Genomic DNA, 18872 nt, shown 5'->3' with positions numbered 1-18872 from the left:
CTATTAACAATCTGTAACTGAAATATCAGATATTCTAGAGCTGGCGACCAACCTGAAAAATGTTCCTGGGATTTTTATAATTACAAGTATATAAATATCCTGGAAATATAAGTATATGCTATATCGGATTAAGTTGTTAAACTTTTATCCGGTTATTAGATGTAGAGTACTCTTTACACTGATCCTATCATATTGACGTTTTCACTGTTCTTATTGTAGATAAGGCCGTCTACGTTTGTATCGTACGCGCATATTTCACTATATTTCAATTATGTGAAATCTGCTCAAATATGGAAGGTAATATGTAATAGATAATATAGAAGGTCTTAGGTAGTAAATTCCAGTGTAAAGAGTACTAAAGTATCTTTATCATAAGGAAGCAAAAACAAATGATGAACATTCGCGCATTTTAGTATTATGTGAATCTGAGTAAAATCAGATTGTTGTGAGAAGCTTGAATTTATTAACTCGAAGGGGTCTTTGACTGTTAAAATAATGTTATAACGTTGTGTGGTAAAGTGAAGTTGTTTATTCGCCCCAGACTACTCTAATGCCACGAAACGCCTACACGATATCGTCAAAAGGTTTGCAATGTCACTGACACTACAATCACACACAGGATGCCATGCCATTTATCAGATCTGTTTTTGTTTAATTTACAATGCCGTTTAACAATTCATTATTGCAGTTACAATGTTACCATTATTATGCACGCGTATTTAAATATTAACTGTTCTATTTTAATTATAAGCGATGCAGGAAATATATATAAAAATAAAACCTTTTCGAAACTTGCTAGTTAAAAGGTTTCTCGCCTTAAAAACACTTCCCTGATGCCGTTCGCTTTCCCCGCAACTCTGCTACGGTGACCAAGCTAGAGTCACCAGAACGAGGACATTAATTCTGTCACTAAATAATTCTTTTTCCTTACGGATATCGAATAATTGTTATTAACAGTAATTGACTTACAATTGTAAACTATAAATACTTTTGATGGTAAAGCAATGGTATTTTAATTATACTTTGTAATACTTATTAATTGTTTAGCCACAAAAAGAGATTATTGAGGACACAATTATGTTTTTGAAAAAAAAAAGGTAACAAACATATAATCGATTTAGTAAAATAACAATTGTTTACCACGGATTATTCGAAATGAAATTTCTCTTACTGCAAGGGACATTTTGTTTTCGTTGATTTCTATCATTTAGGCCCTTTGAAAGTTTGTCACCCTACAAAAGTGTCCAGCGAAGCGAACTACTCCAACTGGACACGTTTAAATGTCGTCATTTGTACGTTTTCATCCGCATTCGCTAGTTTTTGTTGTCGCCAACATGCCGGCACCATCCGCTGTCAATATTGCTTACGTATTTATCGAGAGCCACTTCTTATTTAGTGTAATAATTTAATCAAGTAAAGAGTTTAATATTGTTTTTGTAACAAAAGCATAAAATTTAAATATACACATCTTTTTGTTTTATATACGGCCATAAAAATATTAACAAACTACCACAGACATATCAAGATTAATTAATATTGATACAGTCCCCAGAGTTAGTTATATTTTTAGGAACATGTTCATTGGGTTCTAATAGCTCCGTAGCTGAAAATTTTTTTGTGCTAATGGTCTAGCGTTTTAGGTTGAAAAGCGAATTGACATCGAATTATATTGATAAAGAGGTGACGTCCATTCACAAGACATATAAACAACCTGGTTATAGTCAACGGAAGTAGTTCGATACAGGCCGCTCTCAACAGATTTTATTTAAATTTTTAGGTTATCCCTATTTCTAATAGTGGATGTCCTGTGACTGAAGTTATGATGATGAAAGGGAGATTTATTACAAGGGTAATAAATTTAGCACTAAACAAGATCTCATAACTAATATCTCCGTTTACTAAACAGATAATTTTCATTGTTACAGCTTCTCTCAAAAAGTGGACGAGGAGGAATCTGGCGGCGGGGTGACCCTCCACCCTCCCGACGGCTTCTATTCGCACCAGCACTCCATCCATAGTGGCCACCATGGCCACAACGCGGAGCCCGACCGGGGCTACATGGAGGGCAATCGCTACGTCACCGCCGTGCACCGACCGCTGCCGGGTAAACACTTTTTTATTATCCGCTATTGAAATAGTCTTTCAACTAGAACTACGTGGAATAATTTTTTTTTCATTTTCTAAAGTTAGTGTACAGTTGCAGTGTGAAGGTAGTTAAAAAACCGAACTGTTGATTGATATTCTATATAAGGAAAAGATACCTAATCATAACACTACTTTTTAAGAAAGGTTTGTAACAAAATTTACTTTTAAATAAATGCCCCATTAATAAAAAAAAACATGAAAAAGCTGCTTAGTACAAAAATAAAAATAGTAACATAATTAAGGTAAACAGCAATAGTACCTTAGTGTAGTAATATTAGCGTTATTAAATAGTTTAAGAAGAGAGTTTGGTAACTTAAGCATTAAAAGTACATGTAAAACCGGCGATACTGTTTTCAAGAAGCCAAAACATAAAAAAAATGAAGCAAAAGAAAAATAAAAGTATTTTGAAACAAATGAAAGCACGGACGCTAAAGTCATATAGATTAAAAGATAATAAGATATAGATTAAAAGAAGTGTAGATATAGAGAGTTACGGTCGCGTATCGGGAGTTCCATTCCGTAAAGACGTATTAATTGTTTGAATCATATAACATCACCGTCGCTCAAAGAATGTACTTAAAAATGTACTACATTTGGATGTGTATACTTTTTTGGAATCATTGCGAAGAATCCTTACAAATGAATTGTGTTGTTCTTAAATCCGCGATGAGCTTGCGTGGTGAAATACATTAATTACGCTGTTTCACTGGAGTAGAAGGCTGTAAAGAACAAAGATGGCAAACAATAGCTCCTAACAAAAATTAAAGGCTAAAACCCACGACCAGGTGCATAAGTCGTGTGGATAACTGGATTAGTAGTCAGGTTTTGGCGCTTTAATACATGCTGGCTTTGTAAGAACCCTTCGTTTCATAGACAATTGTATGTGGCAGTAAAAGAAATATCGTTTAATAGTCAAGTAGTCTTGTCATCATCATGTCAGACGACATACGCCCACTGCGAGGCCACTACAACCAGTCAACAACGCCCGGTAAAACCTTAAAACCATTTCGTATCTTATTTCAACATTGTTATTTAAGTTTAATATATAATGATTATAATGTTTTTATGACTATGAATAATTTGGACATTGATCACATGAGTAAACTCTTTAGCGATAGCACTGCCATCTTTATTTTCAGATCATATTTAGTACTGTTAGGAAGTTGAAACCGATACCGAGCTATTAGTATCAATATTATGTTTTTGTATAGTTTTGCATGAATTTTGACTTCTCGCCAGCCTTATAGTGTTTCCTGCGATACAATTAAGGTGCAATGGCCTTTACCTGGTTTCAGTGTGATAACAATGATAACGTTTTAAGTGGTTTATGATCTTTTACTGAATTCCTTTTTTAATTACGAATAATAATCAACTTGAACACTCTTACCGTAAAAAATATTTTTTTTTTGTATATTTTTAGATATGTTTATCATCTCAATGCGATCCTAAAACTTATCATATACTAACGTAATGTTTTTTCTTCTCTGAAACAATAATCTATTTAAGCTATAAATATACAGGTTTTTTTTTTCTTATTTTTATTCAAATTTTGTTATCTGTTCACCTGGAATTTTAAGGTCTTGCGACGTGTTGTTTCTGATTCTTGTCTCATGGCTAGTAAATAAAAATTGACTCGTGAATTCAAAAATATTTTTTTTTTACTTTTAATAGCAATATGTCTGCTCTTTTTCCTTATTTTTAATTTGAATTTGTCTTGTCATGAATATGAAATTATGAAGTTTCATATTCATGACAAGACCGGTCGAAAAGAACTTGCATCCAGTGTCTTTCGACGATCTTGACCAGGCCGGTCTATCCACCTCATTGGAAGTCAAAGTTTAAAGATTAAACAAAAAATTCTAGCCGCAAAGCGCCCACTGCAATGCGTAGGTCTAAACTTTAATATATTCTTCTAATTTTAACATGTTAATACTTAATGCACTTGTAAACGAACTGCACCTAAAATTTTCACTGAACGTCAATAAAACACTAAGTCTTTGGGTAAATATTCTAGAATATTAGTAGATTTTTCAATCGTTAACAGTTAACCTCAGCGATATGGTAACCGATTCTGATGTTTGTCTAGATAATTGCCGCAAACTTACTTGTCTTTGCTTCACTCAATGGAGGGCTTACCCACGCCGCTTCTATCGGCTCATGGTCAAGATTAGTAATAATAATTAATAAAATTAATTATATTAATATTCACTTGCAGAAGTATGCTCACTTAACCACGTAATTTAAATGATTAGTAACAATTGTAGGTCTAAACCACTCAAACTCGTCATGCTCGTCGGCCTCGAACGCGTCGACGGGCGCCGGGCTTTGCGCGGCTGCAGCGGAGCCGGCGCCGCCGCTCTACATCGCCGCGCCTCCGGAGGGCTTCGGGCTCGCAGTCCACACCAACAGGTATACCATCACCTTATCTACAATCACACAATTATTAAACTATCACACGATCACAATCGTCACTACTATACATAGTAAACTACACCAACTGTTGCCTAGTTCTCTACAATCTTATTTCTTTATGCCAGATATAACTGTCCGTAGAAGGCTCGGAAAATAACCATAGTGATTTATATATGTAGGTGTAAGAGGTGTACATATATATAACAAAGTTTCACTAGATATCTTAGACCTTTCTTAGTCTTAAATCTAAAATTAAAAGTATATTATTAAATAAATCTTATTAAGACATTCAAGAGTTTTTTTTTATTGAAATCAGTGGAACATGGCTTGCTGACATTTATATGGTTAATAATATAATCCATACACCAATTATTGTTAAACTTTTATTTAAATTACACACACCTTTTAAGTATTTTAAAGCTTCGTTAAAAGTTTAATAATAATTATGGTTGAATAAACACGTTGTTTGAATATAACTCAAATAAAACAGAATTTATATAATACTTAACTTGTGCCTTCAGAATATACTTCAATTTGGAAAAGCAAGCGTCTTCGTTTTGCCGCATATCTTCTGCATAGTGGAAACTTCAGTTGAATCATTTTTGGCACACCTAGCCCATTTAAAAGTGGTCTCATAACCAACTACCCACACAAGGTTTATTTTCTTTTTGACCTGACCTAAATAACAGAACCTGGGTTGTTTCAGTAAATTTTTTACACATTCTGCAGTGAGAGTAAAATTTTAAGTGTTGGGATTTTCGCTATCGAATTAATTTTACGTATATATCTTAGTAAAAATGAATTACTATTTTTACAATACAAATTACGACGATAGGATTATGCCAATTTCATTCCACTTTCAGATGTCAGATGATTTGTGATTTTAATTGATTTCTGTTATGGATTTGTGTAATGTAGTGTGGTGAAGGGTATAATTTCAATACTTTCTTTCGTATTTCCTTTTAGAGAATGAATACTGTACACACTTTTAGCATTGGATTACTTTGTGTATCTAATATGGTTCCTTTCATAGGCGTGGCACAGACGTTGGGATCATTGGAACTACGGGGATTACCCCAAAAGACCCGAGTTTGCCCCCTAAAAGGGGTAAATTGACTAGAGGGTATGTCCCCCACCTCAGGAATGCTTGTACTGTGAACCTACCGTAGATTACTTACTTCCTTCGCAAATTCGATAACTTTAAAAATTAACGAGAGAGCTTTGCAACGTATAACTAACTTCTAAAAGAGCGTTTACTTTATAACAAAGTCGGGCATGTTGTTACAAACTAATAACTTTGAGCTGTAATTTTTTTTCTCTTCTTAATTAAACTGTTATAATGTTAATAATATTAACAGAGAGTTTTCTTTTTCACTAAAATGAGTACAGGCGTCTCTGTTAATTGTAAATAATTGTAATACCTTAAAACTATTGTACCATTAAAACATGTTAAAAGTAACCATTAAAAAATGTTTTAGTAGAAGCACATCCAATAACTTATCTTTTTCCATTTTTACCTTAGAGACGACACTTGTTTTAAACCTAACATGGCAAGTACTTTAAAGCTCCTAAAATTAAAATATTGGGCTATAGTCATCGTACTTTTTAGCACAGATAAAATGTTATGCATGATATAAAATAGAACAATGAACATACTATATTTTCTTTTTATTTTTAACATCTTAATATTTCTGCGGTCAAATATGTACTTTCTTATTGGTTACTGTATACTGTTAGCTGAGGTTAGATTTTCAACTTTCGCTCTTTTGGCAAGTCTAGACCATTTCATTATATTGCTAAAACTTTAGGCAAAAATCACTGATTTCCTTCATAAAATTACAATTTTCCATATCCTAATTCAAATGTTATTCCACCTTCAAACCACGCACATTTAGACCTTCGCAACTTCTTAAACAAATATCATTTCATCACACGTGACCTTTATTAGTAAAGCGTGATTTATTAGTTAGTTATTAGAATATGTAATCATTCCAGCCGGTATGAGATGTCTCAAGATCTTCTGGACAAGCAAGTAGAGATCCTTGAAAGGAGATACGGAGGTCTGAGAGCTAGACGCGCTGCCGTGACGATACAGCGTGCGTTTAGAAGGAGACAACTGCTGAAGAAATTCAGTGCCATCACAGCCATGGCCAAGGCAGCGGACTCTAATGCAAGGAGACTGCAGGACGGCTCCGACCACGGACAGCTCGGTAACGGTATGTTTTTGTTTAATTTACGTTAAATACCTATGGTTGGTTTTCTAGTTCGTAATTAACTTTTTTTTATAATTACCTTGAGACCACAACGTTTAAATATCAAAAAAAACTACTATAACTTTGCTTTCGAAACAATATTTTGTGTAAATGTTCGTGGCTGAGGCGTGTTCGAAATGTTTTACATCCTTGACACTACATTCGAATCTTTAAGTTGCGATGGCGGCGAGAAGTGAACGCCTCCGAGCTTGCGCGTTATATTTCAATATTACACTCCAACGTAATTTTAATAGTAGAAAGTTACAAGAATTGCATGACGTTCACCTGATCGTAAGTGAAAAGGGCTGCTGTAACAACGAAATTTATTGAACACTACTAGTAATATGATACTTTTTATATACTAAAATACTTTATGTGATTATTTTTTCAGGCAACGACATATATGCTAACACGCTGCTTCAGAAGAGTCCAGCGGGTGCAGAGAAAATGTTGGGGCTCACTAGGCCCATGCGCTCCATGTCGTTACGCGAAAGGCACGACGTGGACATAAAGTAAGTTTTTTCTAGAATTATTCTGTCTCCGCTTTCTTTCGGTCCCATTGAATATATATAGGATAATGTTGTGGACGACTTGCGGCTATGGAAGATGATGGTGATGATGATGTCTCCTTAATTTTTCTTTTGTAATAAACCATTTGGTTTAAACATCTGTGTATGTTTAAACCCTAATACTTTGATTTTTTTATATATCTTTGAGTTTATTACAACTATCCAACAGGTGTACGTGTTAATTTTTTGCTTATTAATTATTCTTGGTCTACACACAAAACTCGAAGAAAAAAAGTGATGTACTTAAGTGTGATTTTGAATGCTTATAGAATTTCTTTTACCAGAAGATGTCTGCGCATTAATGCCGCTCGGAATGAAACTGACTTTTAATTTTTTAAATATTCAATTTCTTTAGATATTGCATGATAAATTTTACGAGTTTAATATATTACATGTTATTACTGTGGAATTTAATCCTTATATGACTGTCCTGATACCGTAAAAAAGGGAAGCGCCTGATATGATTCCTATACTAATTTCACAGCAACCAATTGACTTGCGACACTCAGAATGAAGTAGAAGCCATGGTGGCGAGGGTTCAGCAGTCGGCACATCAGATACACATGATCGCGTCTGAGATGCCTCCGCATCATCGTGCTGACACCGATAGCGGGGTGAGTTGAATGTTTAGAAACTCATCTTTTACAATTATTTATCACATAATACTGTGAACACAATCAAGACGACATAATATTTCATAGTAGAGGACGAACTCTGTTTCGGCCCTCTTAAGTACATTCGGAATACTAAAAGATTCGCTTCCAGTCCTCGTTGAAGTCCAATCGTTCAGTGACTCTTTGAGGTGTCCACCTTAAGAGACCTGGGCGGCCTCACAATTCGGTGAAATAACTGTAATAATAATAAATGCCCGAGCAGAAGCTTCTTGAAAACCTCTAACTTACTAATTATAGGTCTAGGCACCTTCAGCGCTCTACCGCTTAGTAAAATTACTCTGATTTGAGAGATAGAGTTAGGATTTTGATGATTTTATGCTTATTTCTAAGTACTTTTAATAAACTTGTTCCGTAAAATGATCGAAGTAGATGCACAGGAATACTTTGTTTAATTTATGATACATCTTTAGTAAAGCAGCTTTGTAAAGAGTTTGTATTAATTATAAAAAACAAAATTAATGAAGCTATAAATGCTAACGAGCGATAATTTCTCACAATAACGTATTGATTTGTGTTATGTGTCAATTTTTAGATTACTGTATTTTATCTTCAATATTTCTATTTCAAAATGGTGATAATAACCGTATCTAAGTCAGTGCATCGTTGCATAGTTGCTCCCTTGTCAAATATTACTATTCGCTTATCTCTATTTTCTTCATAAATGGGGTGTATTTTGAGGAATTTGTTACATAGTGATGAACATTAACTTGTTCTCTTTACTAATTGTAAGCGAAATTTTAGAGCCAAATTCAAAGTTTAAAGTCCTTATGTTAAACACCTTTGAATATTTATCCTATTAAATTTGTTAGGCGTATATTTTGTATAGAATGGTAATAGAACATGTTTTATTAATTCGCAGATCGATGCGTGTGACGAACAGTTAGTCATAAGCAACGTCCTTCGCATTATTTTTTGTGCGATATGCATTAATACCGGAATTTATTCTGCGATCAAACATTTGCGTGCAAATTTATCGCGGCCGTAGAATCTTTCGCACCTACGTAATATTTATAATGCTTATCAGTATCTCGTGGGACTTTTCGCGACGCGGTCATACACAGTTTTTTTTTTAAATAATGAATCGATATAAAACTAGGCGATTGTTGAGGAAGTTAGTGAGGAACGAGAACTTCCTTGTACTCGTTAATGTGATTGGAGTGAGTGCAAGGGGAAAGTACAACGTTTGTAATTTTTTTTATAAAAACTACCGTTGCTTTTCTGTGTTATGAGTGGCGTCTTATGTTCAGGATTGTTTCATCTTTTAATATAAATCTTTGACATTTTTGCTGTTTTAGCTCATTTTGTAAATATCTATGTTATTCTCTATTTTTGTAGACAATACGCATAAAGAATATTTATTTTAAGTTCCCAAACTACGTGTCCTTTTTCTAAAACTGAAATATCATCACTTTATAAGTTAAAGTTGAAATTCTAGAACGTTTTAAGTTATTTCAGTAAGTATTTATATGTATAAGATAAGAATTGATTAAAAACTAGCTCCTGGAATGTATAACGCAAGTTATCTTTCGCGGATGTTTAATAACACATGTTAGATATTATCTTGTATATATTTTATAATTAGTTTTTTTAAGCGTTAATAATCAGTCATTGATCCTGTTACACTGTTTTTAGTATTTTTACATTTCATTACAATGAGAAATGTTTTCTTAGTTAAGTTAAACTTTTCCCTCGGGACATTGTCAGCATGGTCGTAATTTACGAACGGTGACTCGGTTGGAACTGCAGATGCAGTTTAATTTCATTGTTTTCAAATCGTTATCATCAAATCAGTCGATGGATGACAAATGCAAGGCATATGCGTACCCCAAAAATCGCTATTATAACCGGTGTTGCGCTGTTCGTATCCAGAAACTTTCCACCTCTTTATGTAACTGTTATATTTGTATATAACTTTCCGTAGTTAATTTTTGACTCGTCGTATGATACCTCAATATCATCCCCGAAGCAATCTTCGAAGTAAAGTAAAAGAAACCATTACTTCGGTCTAATTTAGCCTAAAAACCGTTTGTGACAATTGATTCACCTAATTTTCAAAATTACTTCGCAATGTTTCCTGTTGTTAGGAACCCAACCATCTTTGATACATTTGCATTTACTTAATTCAGTCAGACACTGCTATGAGTAACTTTAAATGATAAATCAAGATTCGTATGCGTTTGACTCGGATATTTATCGTGTAATGTTCCAAATTTTTATCTAAAATTTTTTAACAGGCTTAGCTGGGCCAGTCTTTAGAGCTGATTTCACCATTCGACTTTGTATCATCTACTTTTTTTTAAAATAAATCAAAAAATCTCTCCCATATTGCTGCTCATTTCACGTCCTTTCATATGCTCAAGAAGATAATCAGACATGATTATTGAAAACTCAAAGTCAATGAATTTTCATGGATGTATGTCTAACCTCTTAGTAACCCCTACAATTAAGACATCGTAACATTACTGACATCCGATGGAAAGTTTTTAAGATGAACCGATCTTATTTGTGCTTCTATTTTATATTAGATAATTTTGATATGTAAATTTTTACAACGCCTCAGACTATTCCTTATTTTGTTTTGTTGACATTGCTTTATCTTTGTAATTATTATTACTTAAAACTTTGGCGTTAGTTTCGTATGTTTCTAATTTCTCCTTCTGCAAATAAAGTCATCGCCTAATTTACTGACAATTTTTTCAAAACATTATTTTTTATTTTTACGTTTTTTCTTTTTATTTTCTAATAATAAGTGTTAGTCTTTAATTGATGTCATCCTTTTCCTTGCATCTTTGCAGGTATGCAGCTGTTCCGTAAGCGGATCAGTCACCAACATATCGACGTCTTCATCGCACAATGACTCTCTGCACAATCATCACTTGCTCAATAATTCCGGTATGTCCCATTATATATAACACGTTTATTCTATACTCTTGCGAACAATACAGTTTTGCTATAACCGCGCATCAAGCAATTATTGAAAATTAATCTTAATATTCCAGCCATAGTTCTAATTGTTTAAACAAGAATAACGTGTGATGTCAGTAATGCTTGGTATTGTTACGTGTTGGCGTTGGGCTCGAATTAAAATAACACTTGTACCCAAAAAATGTACTTATTTATAACACCAATATAACAATTAACATGGAAGTATACTAACTATTCGCTTACAATCGCGTAATTAAGCGAACTCTAGACTGTAACTATACGAACATTTTTTCACTTCGACTCCTCGTAACGTGCCGACTTTCGGTTGTTATTGACGAAACGTCACATGTTATATTCCTCGAGACCCGCCCTTAATTAGCGCTGGCAGATAATTTCTAGACGGTTTGACGTCGACTGCGGAGGAGGTGAGGTAAGGAAACAATAAAGCCGCCTGAAAGACAGGCCTCTATATTAGCCAGAACTTTATTTCATCGCACCGCTTGATAACTGCAGTAAAACGTGCAATAAAGCGAGGAACGCGAGGGATCTTTTTGATGTCGTGTCGTCAGCCCCGACTAGCTCGTTCGCGGGATGTGTCTATTGTTCCTGGCGGTTGCAATATACATGTATCGTTTTCGTACGATTGTTATGTGGATGACCAGTTTTTGTTTTGGCGCAAACAGAGGAGGTTTCATACTAATACCCTGATATGCTAACATAAGACTAATACCACGCGCAAAGAAAATTTCAAAAATTTGTCTTAACTCCTTACTAATTTGCGTAATGCTATTATACAAATTTGTTTTGTGTTTTATAGATTTTTTTGTAATTGACTACACTTTTATAAAATTATTTTTTTTTCAACTTATTATCCAATCGTGGCACGGAAAAGTAGAAAATAACATAAATATTTATATAAGAATGAAAAGTTCCAAACTGAAATGTAACATTACTTGTGTTTTTTATTAATGTACAAGTATTTATTGTCAGAGTAAGTTGCCTTGCCACTTACAAGTACTATGAAGAATTACGTGGCCATTTAGAAACCATCAGATTGGGGCGTTATTTCTTTTTATTTACAAATAGTATTTCTCAACTTTTCAGGACCGATATACGGCAACCTATTGTCGTCTGGCGGTAAGCCGCTGTCTTCGCCCACAGCCCGACAGCAACAACAGCTGGCAGCGATACAAGCGGCAAATGCTCGCCGCCTGCCGCCAGAAGTGCCCAAGAGAACCAGTAGCATCACTCTTAAGTATGTATCGAGCACAATTTCAAAGATTTTTGTAGTTAAGTGGTAGGTTTTAAAATTTTATTGTAAGTTAATGTAGTTATATAAAAGTTTTACTGTGTAAAATTTTTATCGAAGATTACTGCTAGAAGTTATTATGGTCGTTCCTTGTTTTTTTAATTAATCAGAATTATTTATAAATATTACAGCATGTAACGGTTTATATACATCGTACACAGATTACGATGGACTATTTGGTAAAGGCATCTTGTAGTCATTTTTGTTGGGTCTTTACTCCCGCAAAGTCAAGCTGAGAGATAGCCAAGGGATGGGAGACCCTGTTTGTAGTTGTTCATTGGGTTGTCATAGTGCTCTAATTAGTGGTCTCAGACTTTGTTACGCAATTATTGAAAGACATCTCCGTTTAATCGCTTTTGATCACTTAATTTCTTTAATAATTATTTCGGGGGCGAGCTTACAGGTCTATTTTTTATATATTTTATCATATAAAAAAGATTGCTGAAAATATTTGTACAGCTTTTATTAGCATTTTTCTTATTAAGTCTCTTAAATATTTAACAATGTTGTTTTTGTCACCAGTGCTGAAAGTCCAGTATCCCTTCGTCGTGCAGAATGTGGGGCAGTCGTGCGTGGCGGGTCAATGTCCTCAGTCCAGTCGTCTTCGTCATCTTCGTCTCAGGAGCATCGCCACCACTACCACCAACCTTATCAACCTAGAGCGCCGGTAACTTCAACGAAACAAATATTTATTTGTTAAGATAGGCTTTGCGAAGAACTTTCGAAAAGTCAGAACATTGATACAACGTAAATTTTAGTATATGTATTCTCTGTCTATTGTCAAGTTTGGATTCGTTGATTCTACCAAGCAAGAAACCTATTAGATAATCCTTTAATGCATGTTTTAAAATTTTCTATTTGTCACGTGAACATCAACACTATTGATACTAATCCCAGGCATGTTCATCCTTATCATAATCTTTAATACAATAAGACAATTTATTAATCAATCTTACCTTAACATATGCTTTAAATTTTTGAGTAAATTAGTTTAAAATTACTATAAAAATATTATTATTACAAGGTTTTTGGTGATTATTTTAGCCTATAACCTTCCATTATTAAAAATATCAACTATTCTTATTATGACGCACGTTGTAACCATACAATTAATACCCAATAAATTAAATGGTTTTTAATTCTCTTCAGTTATATTAAAATTAAAAGCTTGTAATTCTATCGTCATGGTCTCAGGAACCTCACGTGCACATCCAAGAGCAGCATTTCCAACAACACCAGCGCACTGCCTCCGGTTCCCTGTACGAGGGCGCAGAACGTTTTGCGGTATGGAAGCGTCAAGAAGCCCCGCCCTACTACGAAGCACCTCCCCCTCCTGGCGCCTGCTGTCGACCCCAACACGAGCACCACCCGCACACTCATCAACCACTGAAAGTCACGGCGGTAAGTAAAGAAATCATCTTCATCATCGCAACATCAGCGGATTGATGCCCACTGCAAGGTATATAGGCCTCCCCCAAAGGTCACCACAATGACTGGTCTTGCACTGCTCGCATTCAGCAACTTCCTAGTAAAGAAATAAATCATTTTAATTGCGGATACACTCGCTATAAAGTTTATATTTTGTTCAGCATCAACAACGTGACCATAATATCACGAACGCATCCACGAACGTGGTAAAAGAAACTACTTTGCTAACCTTATCCCCAAATATTACCAGTGATCACAGAAAAGTGGTGACTATGGGCTTCCTTCGAATGCTCACAGTGGCGCTACGAGCCATGAAGACGGCTATTCTAAAAATTTCTCGGGTCAATCAGGAATGAATAGATCCGTAGACGACCAAAAATAAGCGATGTATCCAATCGGATTGACAAGTTGAATTAACAGCATGCAAGGTTCCTTAGCGCGCAAAGCAAATGGCCGCTGATGCCCTAACATTCTCAAATGGAGACATAAAAAGCGTAGCGAAGGACGTCCGCCTACAGTCTGGACAAGATGACCTTTTTAAAGTCCACGTTCAACGCTGGATTAAATATTTAAGAGGGCTTATGTCCAGCAGTGAACGATGATGTTGGTCACCACATGTTGTGACGAATTAATTACCAAACTACTACAGCCATGTTTTGTCACGCACAAAACTGCATAATCCAACTTACATATTCTTGAAATAAAATTAAATAACCGGCACGCCTAAGTACTAATATTTTCAAAATATAAATATCAATTTTATGATATGTTTTTCAGGTTTCCGAAACAGTCCGCAAACGTCAGTACCGCGTTGGCTTGAATTTGTTTAATAAAAAGCCAGAGCGCGGCATTGCTTACCTCATCTCTCGCGGTTTTCTGGAGAACTCCCCTCGTGGCGTGGCGCGATTCCTGATCACGAGGAAGGGGCTGAGCAAACAGATGATTGGAGAGTATCTAGGAAATCTTCAGAACCCATTCAATATGGCCGTGCTTGAGTAAGTGACTCTGGAAATAGTTTTATTAACATTTAATATACAAACTTATATTGTGACGCAATAATTAGTTCGTTATATATATCATCCGAATGTTTTATTATCATAGCTAATTTCATTTTTTCTTTATTTATTGTAACCTTCATTCCACAGACAGCGCCCGCGCTTTTGTTTTTACAATTACATATAATACTTCCAATTTTTTTTGGTATCGTTTCTGCATGTTACAATGTTTACTAAGCTAAGTTACTCTAGTCTTCTTGTTCTATTTCCTAACTATTAAGTTAGTGATAAAATTTATCTTAAACTATTTTAAACTAAATTGAAGTAAACTAATTATTACTATTATTATTTATTCATTTGTGTCTTGATTGTTTTTTTACAATTTATTAAAGACCTCCCGAAATCGGTTATTAGGATTGTAATAAAAAGTAATTTTAGAGCGCCTGAGCTATTTTTCATAGTGTATGACACGTTTAAACTATCGGTACGTGTTTGTGGTTATAGAATAAGAAAGTTTGTGTTCCTTATGTGATTATGACGATGTGTAATTTGAATCTGCTATGCAAGTCTCAATACACTGGCTATGATTTTCTTACAACAGTGTTTTGACTAGAACATGTTATTCAAATCAAACAATTCAAAACAAAAGTTTTTTTATTACTTTGTTTCGTTTAAAAAAAACGTATGGAGTAAAAATATAATAACGAAGAAAGAGTAAATATATTACGAAAAGAGTATAGTTTGGCTATCATAAAAATAAATGAAACTGGACAAATGACCGCAACGATTGCGCATGTATTTGTATATTTTATAATCGAACATTTTAAATATTTTTTCGGACCAAATATAATTCAGCATTTTTAAATCTCGTGATTTGGGTACAATTATCCAATATGTTGAAGTATTTCATGTTGAAAAACTCTTTACAATAAATTTCTTTGTGCTTAACGGTTCATTAAGTCTTTACTTCCCAATCTTACAGATGCTTCGTCAACGAACTGGACTTGTCGGGCATGGCGGTGGACGTCGCTTTGCGCCGGTACCAGGGCCACTTCCGGCTGCCAGGTGAAGCACAGAAAATCGAACGCCTGGTGGAAGCATTCGCGCGCCGGTACTGCGTTTGCAACACAGACTTCGTTCAGCGCCTGCGTACTCAGGATACGGTATGAATCACTCAAAGAATTAACAGAAATGTGGAAGTTCTTGACTCTCATTGTGGGTGCGTTTATGATGTTCCATTTCATTATGAGCCATATGTACCTGCAGATGACATAATGAAAAGGAAGCCTTCCATTAAAACAGGCTTGCTGCATAGCGTTGGACTCCCACGTGCTATGATTTTACATGTTATCCCTGCAATAATTTTATAATCATAGGCAGACCAAAGCAAGGTATCGCATAATAGCTACAAGTAGTAACAGTGATAAATATAAATAAATAGATACATGCATCAGCGTTAATTCAGAATAGACTTGAAATCTGAGATTGTATGCAGCTAAATTTTTAATGAAATCATTTTTAAATTAATTACACGCTATGAAAAAAAAAAAACATATCAATCATCAGTATCGAGAATTAGTTCACAATACTTAAGATTTGATGTCTTCACAAATTTTTCATATTTCATAGATTCGGTGCTCTTCGATATCGAAACCAGGCAGAAACATGTTTCGATTACTATGTATTATATTTATTTTCTAAAATACTAATTTAATGTATCATTTTTGGACGTTGCGGTGTTATAGCATTATGAAATAAAATTCTTTTATCATCCCATACACACTGGTCGTATACGTATGAAAGTATATAAATAAGAAATTTCCACCTGACTCATCAGAATATCACCGGAACTAAAATACTTGTAATTTGGTAAGAAAGATTATTTCTTTCATCGAGTAAAGGTGGAGTCCTAAGATTTTATTTTCCAAAATATTAACAACTAGTGTATATAATAGAAGTTAGACACTTTACTTTGATCCAGACACTTGGTTCGATAATAAACTAAAGATTTAATTAACTTTTCAGATCTTCGTGTTAGCGTTTGCCATAATAATGCTGAACACGGATCTCCACACGCCGAACCTGAAGCCCGAGGCGCGCATGTCGCTGGACGACTTCGTGCGCAACCTGCGCGGCATCGACGACTGCGGCGACATCGACCGCGACATGCTCGCCGGCATCTACGACCGGGTCAAGGCCAGCGAGTTCAGACCCGGGAGCGACCACGTCACTCAGGTTGTTTACTTAAACTCTCTATTGACACGTATATTCAAGAAGTTTTATTTCTAATTCTATCTATATATTTCTAATATATCTATTTTTTTAATATGAAAATAATAATTTGATATCACAAACCCCCATACATTCAAAAAAAAATTTAAGGAATCTTTAATCTAAAGTTCTTAAATTTTAGTACAGAATAGTTCTCTGTCCTAACTGAACTAGAACATAGTTGTCTGAAGTAAACGTGGCTGTTCCATAATGCTTTTAAATAATGATCATCATGTTCATCTATTGTTCTATTGTTTCTGAAGATGTTAATGCTGTTAGCCCTAAGGCTTTTACAGCTTCATCGGTACTGAGTTCACGGAGCGGAAAGGTTCGTGAACAAGATGCACATGTCCACAAAATTACATTGATATTAATACATCGGCGGGAACAATATCTTAGTGTTCTGAAGGACTCGCGACGTATGAATAGTTCTTTATAGCGACGTTTTTCAACACGGCGTAATATCGCGGCGGTGTTACTCGATGTGATTCTTCTATAGCGTTCTTGAAGGCGAGTCGCATGTCACAACAAGAAGGTCTTACTCTTTTCTCTTGATGGCGACAGTTGGTGCTTGCGTAGTAAATATTGTTTAAATTGATCAAACGTTCGGAATAAAAAAAATGCTAGTAAAATATTGCAAAACTCTTTGTTATAGCAGGGATGAGTAACACCAGGCCCTCGGGCCGCTTGAGGCCCGTTACCAACGCTAATGTTTCCTACCAAGTATTTCTAAAATCGAATTTATTTTATCGATATCATCAATATATTGTTATAAAATAAATTGGTAGAACATTCGAAACAGAAACAATTAATCAAAAATGACCATATATCAAGACTAAGTAATGCATGTTTAAAAAGCTGTGTATGTGTAGCTACCTTATCAATTCTGGCTATTATTAAACAGATTGTATCGAAAAAACAGTGTCGAATTCCCATTAAAAATTTTGAATTATTCCGTATTTCTGTTCTTTTCTTGTTTGTTTTCATATTTAGCAATAATTTTTGTGCGTCAAATAACTACTTTTGTTACCTTTATTTTTTTTAAATTCTAATCTTTATTATGAATTAAGTTTAGTAAATTATTAACATATTATTTATTTAAGTGGCACAGCAAAAATTATTTATTTTAAATTGGACCGTTGATTGAAAAGGTTGCTTACCCCTGTATTAAAAGAATTAAGGTATAATTTTACAAGTACAGTTTTTTACATAAAGATTTCCGTTTTGTAATAAATGTCAAATACTTTGTTGTTTAGGTGATGAAAGTGCAAGCCACGATAGTCGGGAAGAAACCACACCTGGCCTTACCGCATCGGCGGCTGGTCTGCTACTGCCGCCTCTACGAAATACCCGACATACACAAGAAGGAACGTCCCGGCGTCCATCAACGAGAGGTAGGTTATTGACGAATCAAGTATCATGCATGTAATTAAAATGTTATGAAATTTGTAATAAATTATTTTACGATTTTAACAGAGCACGTCAATATATTGAAGCTTCTTTCAAAATCGCTTTTAAAGGCATAACATATGTAACTGTTGGTCTCACGTCTATTTTATAAAAAATGAATGTATAATTGAGTGGGTCTATATAAATAATATACTAACTAAAATAATAACACATTTAAAAATTTAGACTACACAATTTCTTTTGAAGCAAAAATTTCCAAAACATTTATGCGTGCGGCTCGGATTGACACAACAGATACTTTTAAAATAGTGACGACATATTGCTGGGGATTAGAAAAAAAATTCTGCAAATAACTTGATATAACTTGGTATGCTGTGGGCATCACAAGGTTTTAATGGATAAATCAAACTTTAGTCTCTTTACATCACAAGCTATTGTTAACATGAATATAGTTAAAAAGTACATTACGACCGGTCTTAATG

At 34.6% G+C, this 18872-nt stretch overlaps 1 protein-coding gene across 3 annotated transcripts in view; it reads left to right on the top strand.

The window, feature by feature from the left end:
- Window positions 1-18872, top strand: part of siz (Brefeldin-resistant Arf-GEF family protein schizo) — a 224351-nt gene that overhangs the window by 198458 nt on the left and 7021 nt on the right. For 2 of the 3 annotated variants that reach the window (XM_068768752.1, XM_068768753.1), the window contains 14 exons: window positions 1926-2104; window positions 4410-4554; window positions 5591-5680; window positions 6553-6773; window positions 7201-7321; window positions 7863-7992; window positions 10848-10944; window positions 12082-12232; window positions 12809-12953; window positions 13481-13687; window positions 14492-14709; window positions 15692-15872; window positions 16735-16944; window positions 18237-18374. In XM_068768752.1, the coding sequence (XP_068624853.1) occupies window positions 1926-2104; window positions 4410-4554; window positions 5591-5680; window positions 6553-6773; window positions 7201-7321; window positions 7863-7992; window positions 10848-10944; window positions 12082-12232; window positions 12809-12953; window positions 13481-13687; window positions 14492-14709; window positions 15692-15872; window positions 16735-16944; window positions 18237-18374 (2233 nt within the window). The remainder of the gene's footprint in view (window positions 1-1925; window positions 2105-4409; window positions 4555-5590; window positions 5681-6552; window positions 6774-7200; window positions 7322-7862; window positions 7993-10847; window positions 10945-12081; window positions 12233-12808; window positions 12954-13480; window positions 13688-14491; window positions 14710-15691; window positions 15873-16734; window positions 16945-18236; window positions 18375-18872) is intronic. The other variant, XM_068768754.1, reaches the window with a different exon arrangement.

This window comes from Battus philenor, unplaced genomic scaffold, assembly GCF_028537555.1.
Source record: "Battus philenor isolate CCGP_79_NKW_IND1 unplaced genomic scaffold, ilBatPhil1.0.hap1 SCAF_26, whole genome shotgun sequence".
Taxonomy (NCBI): Eukaryota; Metazoa; Arthropoda; class Insecta; order Lepidoptera; family Papilionidae; genus Battus; species Battus philenor.
Note: the sequence above shows the minus strand (reverse complement) of the source record. Positions and strands in the feature narration are given on the sequence as shown.